Raw genomic sequence first — 6000 nt, 5'->3', positions numbered from 1 at the left:
AAAATGACAAAAAAAGAAGTGAAAATTGCAATATTTCAATTGAGACACTTAAGACTTCAAAATTCCAAAGAGGAAGTGATGCCTTATTGAGTATTCTGCCAATTTAGTTAAATGACAAAAATATCCTTATATCAAAAAGTTTATTAATAGTTGTGAACTGACAATGATAAGTGTTGAATCGCAAATGACAAGAAATATACTGATAATGACAAGTTATTTATTAATAAGCTATGAACTGGTAATGACAAGTGTTAAACAACCAATGATAAGGAATATATTAGCAAAGACAAGTTTGGTAACTTTTTTTTTTTAAAAAAAAATCTGATACAAGGGCATTTTAGTCATTTGACTATATTTGTAAAATACCAAATCAGACATCACTTTCTTTCTGGGGATTTTAAACTCTTAGATGCTTGAATTGTAATATTGCAATTTTCAACTTCTTTTTATATCATTTTTCCCAAGTTAATTGCAGGAAAAATTTTTTTGCCCTAAATATAAGTCTCTTTTAGGATATTTAATTATTACTTTTTAATTTTACTCTTATTTGATTCTTATTAAAAAGAGAGAAAGGAGAGAGATGAGGATGATTTTTAAACGTGAAAAAAAACTTAATAAGGGTAAATTTAAAAAATTCTGTCAATTTAATACATTTCTTAGTGTATGAGATGAGAACAAGTTACAAGTAACTTATAATAAGAATCAAAGTGGTATATATAGGGTTAATATGATTGTCAATCCTCACAGTTTGATCGAATTTTGATTTTAGTCTCTGTAATTTCAAATGGTTAGTTTTAGTTTTTATAGCTTCATACTAAGTCTTTATAAAACTAAACAGCCAAAACCAAAATTGAATCAAACAGAACTAAAGTTAGAGTTATGGAAACTATGAAAATAAGACTAACAATCATATTAACCCTATATATATATATATATATATATGTATATAGGTTATGTAAATTAGGGGGACATGTACGAAAATGAAGTAAATAGATCCAGGAAGACATTGATATTATGATGAATTTAGTAGAGTGAGTGTGTGTGTGTGTGCGCGTGTAAGGGAAGGGAGGTAGAGTTAGAGTTATTTTTTGATGATAAAGGATAATATATAGGCACTTAGAGATTGGTGGTGGTGTTGAAGGAGAGGGTGAGGTGAAGAGAGACATCATTTAGGGGAAGACCAGGGGGGTTGGATTGCTTCATCAGCCATGCCCGAAAACCTTTTGAGCTCATTGACAGAGACAGCTTCTTGTCGTCTTCGACACCCACTCTCTCTCCTATCTCCTGCAAATCTTCCCCTTCCAATCTTTGATCATTACCACCAGCTCCACTTTCTGCTTTCATCTCCTTCCTCTCCTCCTAAACACATGATAACTGGAATTAATATCAATATCAATATTATTCTTTCGCCATGATCTCAATTCAGTTTACATTTCCTTTCGTACATATCCCTCTTTTCAATACATTCTAATGTTTATTAGAATCATCATTGCAATCAAATCTCATTTTCTTCAAAACTTGATCTTAAAGTCACTAGCAAGTTGAATCGAGTCCTTCTATTTAACATCAAAGTGTTAGCTCTTATACTAGAACCAGAGAGAGTATGTATGTACTAAAAGCTCAGGCTCAAGTCTCCATATATTATATGGCCACTAAAAAAAGTGGAAGATCAGAATAGAATTAAATGAGGGAGAGGGAACATTATTACAGTATCCGCGGGGCTTTTGAAAAGGTCGTTGAAGATGATATAGGAACGGGTCTGCTCTCTGACACCATGAATTGCTTCTGATGTATTCTCCTCCCTTCTTCCATCTTTGTCATCATTATGTTCTTCCTCCTTAATATTATTCCTGCAACTCCGACAATATGGAGAAGCTAATCAAAAATGGCAACTTAACTCATTATATTCTTCCACACTACCTACCTTGCTTACGTACGTAAAATTAATTAATAAATTCATAAAATCATTTAACCAGACATTATATATATGGTTATTAAGCTTGTACCATGGCGCTTGGATAGCTTTAAACTTTGCCAAACAACAGTGAGTTGCGCATGTTTGGTTTTCTTCATTCTCTTCGCCATAACTTTTTGATGTGAAGGACGAATCTTGTAAGAAACCCACTGCCTCTTCATTCTTCTTAGCTGCTGCTGAAGCTGCTAAATTTTTGTTAATTATGTGCATGCACACACACTACATATGATCTTATCCGAAATTCTGAATTAATTTTGTGTCGTGTGGAAAATATTATATTTTATGGAGAAATGATCGAAGAATATTCGATACCATTTTCGTAATATTGGTCAAGGAATTAAAAGGGAATCAAGTTGCAGGTTAATTATTCATTAATTACATTTTTTGGGTATTAATTACCAGCCAATTTAGGAAATAATAATAATTTTGCACGTACCTTGTAGCGTCTGCTCATGCTTCATGCTCCTGTACATCTGTTAATAATTAATAAAGAAGCATAAAGGTCAAAACCATATACTAAAGAATTTGGAAACTAAAAAAATTATTTCTGAAAGAAAAATGGTTTAATTTAATCAGTTTTTTAACCAAGAAAAAAGGAAGGTCTATCGAAGAAGAAGAATGAAGTAACTATATATGTAGATTACACTTTTGACCGGGGAAAAAAAAAAAAAAACTACGCAGATTACAAAGTAAAATTACTTAAAAATCATCACTTTTGCTATTTATGAGATAGAATTCATCTTATATATTTACACAGCCTAGGACCATTTAAAACAAGTTAAAATTAAACCGAACATCCCATAATAATCGATGCTGTACCTGAAGATGGCTTTTGACATGAGAAATGGTAAGGCCCTTAACATTCATGAGCTGTAAGACCAACTTAGGTGTTGCCCCTGCAAAATTCAACATTAATATAAATTGAAACCTGTTTATCAACTTTTTCAAAAACACTCCAGGAATGTCTTGTAAGAATAATATATGTTTTTCAGTCATTATATATAAGAGAAGAAGAACAAGAACAGGAAGAATGATAAGAGGACAAAATTTGAGAAAAACTTAATTAATTATATTATATACTCTCTTCTCCCCCAAGCCTCTGAACTGCAAGTAAGAAGCAATGGTGAAGATCAGATGTCCACCGAAGCCGAGGCGTTTTGGACCGTACATAAGGCCTAACGGCCGGCGATCTCCATCCCAAACGCCGGTCATTATCACCAATAATTGTCATCTCCGGTGCAGCCCTAGTGCCAAGTGAAGAAGGAGGAGGAGGAGGAGAAAGTGATGATATTGGAGAGACTTTGAGAGAGTGTAGTTGAGACCTCTTCATTAATTAATAGTAACTTTTGTTAGTGTCCTTATAATTTGTGTTGCTGGCTAGCTAGGAGCAGGCGGTTCCTAAAAGGAACAAAAGAAGAATAAATATACTAAAGGCCTTGTCCTTTTGTGACCCCTTCATGAGCTTGTAGTCTTACACACTTTCGATTGATAGAAGAAAAAAACACGCAGTTTCAGATCTCTCATGTAAAACTTCATAAATTCCATTTGAAATATAAAGCAGACAAATCGAATCTTCATTATGTGGGTGTGTGTTCCAAATACAAGAGATAGTTAATTAAAAGGTATATTTTGATTTTAAATGTAATGCCTCAATCAATTCTTGTCTCCCAAATCTATAAATTTTTTCCAAATTATTCGCATTCATTGCATATATTACTATCTCTAGTTCTAAATATAAGATATACTCCTCTAGTCTTATTTATAAGTCACTTCTTGCATGTTTCATATAGACAAAAAAAAAACATTAAACTTCATTAATTTTCATTTAAAATTTAACAACTTTTTAACTTTATCCCTATTTAATATATATTTTACTTCATGTAAATAAAGTCAACACAATAATAAATGACGGGTAAAATTGTACATTCATGCAAAAAATATCTCTTAATGCCCTACAAATAGAACAAAAAATGCATTCTCTCTCTGTCCGATAAATAGTCTGTCCGGTAAATAGGACTAGAGGAGTACTTTGTAGTTCACTGGTATGGTATTAAAGGAATTTTTATCAATCAAGATAATAATGATTAAAATGGTATTTTAAGAAAACCATAGCATAGTTATAACAAATGACTAAACTAAGAAATGTTCATAATATATGTAAGGGTTAAGGTACATGCAATGTCCTGAAATATTTCATTGGATGCATCGAGCATTTTGAAATATTTTCTCAGATGCATTTATTACTGTGAAGTATTTTTTGGTATATCCAGTACCCTGAAGTATTTTTTTTAGGTGCGTCTAGCACCCAAAAATATTTTTGGTGTATTTAGCACCAAGACAAAAAAAAACTTCAGAATACTGGATGCATCTAAAAAAAATATTTCGGGAATATTTGGGAATACTAAATACACTATAAAATACTTCAGGGTGTTGGATGCACATGAAAAAATATTTCGGAGTACTGGATACACCTGAACCTTATATGCAAATTAGTTACATCTAGCTCCTATATTCAAAATTGGAATTGAAAAATTATTTTGCAGATTCTTAAATGATGAGATGTGGTGGAAACTCATGACTCAAAATCCCTAGTATAATAGTAATTCACAAAGTTATTGGCTTCATGATGAATTGCATGAAAATGGAAGGTTTTAGAAGGCTATATATATTCCCACCAAGAAAGTCTAAGTATGATATCATTTTCTTCAGATCATGATATTTTTTTCGGACATTCTGTCTGTTTATAATAAGGACAAAAGATTCTGCTGTCTAATTAATTTTCTTTTCTTTTAGTCTTGAAATGCCACAGCCACCTTTTTTTTTCTTTTCTGAAAAAAATAAATTGGTATAGCTTTTAACATTTGATCAAAACCCCACAGCCATTGATTATATATTCCCTGCAGTTCTGCAGATTCTTTTTCTGCTCAAATAATCAAAGACCTCTCCATTTATAAAATAGCACTTCCCCTGTATTTTTTTTTTAAAAAAAACAAATGTTCCCATCACAGTAATTATCAAATTATTACTGCAGGCTGTAACAACCCAGTCAGTAAAACCATAATCTTCAGTTTAAGGGCTCAAGAGGAGAGAGAAAAAAGGAAACAATTAAGGGGAAAATCATAAATGAATTAGAAAAGAATGTGTTTTTATGTATAAATTGAGGAGATCTCCTTTAGTCATAAAAAGGATAGATAAAGTAAAAACATTGAAAAGAAGAGAAATTCTTCATATAGCTACACAATCATGCATGTGAGAAGAGAGATCCAAGAAAACAAATTTAGGTGCGAAGTTTTAAATTCAAATATGTATGAATAAGTTGAATGACTTTGAAAGAGTTACTCTCAATTAGAATAAAAAAATACTTAAATCTAACTCAATAATAATGAATATCATTATACCATATATTTGTATATGAAGAAAATAAAAGCAACAAGAGAATATATAATTCCAAGTTCCACATCTTATAATTACATCACCAATCCAGCTGGTTTCTTTTATCTCTATTTTGAATATATCACATCCAGTTTCTACTGCCAATCCAAATGGGTCCTTAATGATGGGAGAATATTAAATTTTAGAAAGATTTTCAGAAGTTAACTAAGATATAAGTTGACATAAGCAATGATGTCTCCAGAGGAAACTTATTGATGAAAACCCAGAATGTCATATTCGAAGAAGCTACACTAATCAGTTCATGAAACGCTCCGGTTATCCGGGGCAGAGACGACGGCCATGTGTGTGTATTCAAACGTTGTTGGGGGTTAGTTGCCACGTAGGCATAGCTCGCATGTCGGAATTTCCTCCCACGCTCACACCTTAGCTTTGCAGGGTATGGACATAGGTAGATGCCATTGGTTGGAATAAGCAAGGAGGCTTTACTTGGAAGTTTCTGGGGACAAAGCCGAGTTTGCTGAGAAAAACCAGACCTCACTGACATGCGAATGCATGGAATGGAAGAGATCAGAATCAGACCAGGCGGTTCAGAATATTGCAGAATATTCCCTCTCATGTGTCTGGTCTTACGT

The 6000-nt window shown here is 32.5% G+C and overlaps 1 protein-coding gene across 1 annotated transcript; it reads right to left on the bottom strand.

Annotated features, from left to right (window-relative positions):
- Positions 1 to 1116: 1116 nt before the first annotated feature.
- On the bottom strand, positions 1117 to 3305 carry LOC114721333 (putative Myb family transcription factor At1g14600). Its single transcript, XM_028907154.1, has 5 exons — positions 3056 to 3305; positions 2795 to 2871; positions 2412 to 2448; positions 1709 to 1875; positions 1117 to 1359 (listed from the first exon to the last, which is right to left on the bottom strand). The coding sequence occupies exons 1-5, from the start codon at positions 3303 to 3305 to the stop codon at positions 1117 to 1119; spliced, it is 774 nt and encodes a 257-aa protein (XP_028762987.1).
- Positions 3306 to 6000: the final 2695 nt, after the last annotated feature.

Source organism: Neltuma alba, unplaced genomic scaffold (genome assembly GCF_004799145.2).
Source record: "Neltuma alba isolate B1F8T4 unplaced genomic scaffold, ASM479914v2 tig00012029_pilon, whole genome shotgun sequence".
In the NCBI taxonomy this organism is placed as follows: domain Eukaryota; kingdom Viridiplantae; phylum Streptophyta; class Magnoliopsida; order Fabales; family Fabaceae; genus Neltuma; species Neltuma alba.
The sequence above is the reverse complement of the archived record's forward strand: the minus strand, read 5'-3'. Positions and strand labels throughout refer to the sequence as shown.

What these genes read in the sequence shown, in the direction of transcription:
- LOC114721333 (XM_028907154.1), bottom strand. Translation starts at nt 3,305, where the DNA reads ATGAAGAGGTCTCAACTACACTCTCTCAAAGTCTCTCCAATATCATCA. An exon ending in GCATGAGCAGACGCTACAAG is followed by an intron (nt 1,876 to 2,411) that starts GTACGTGCAAAA and finishes ATTTTTGATTAG; the next exon opens with CTTCTCCATATTGTCGGAGT. An exon ending in TCAAAAGCCCCGCGGATACT is followed by an intron (nt 1,360 to 1,708) that starts GTAATAATGTTC and finishes TCATGTGTTTAG; the next exon opens with GAGGAGAGGAAGGAGATGAA.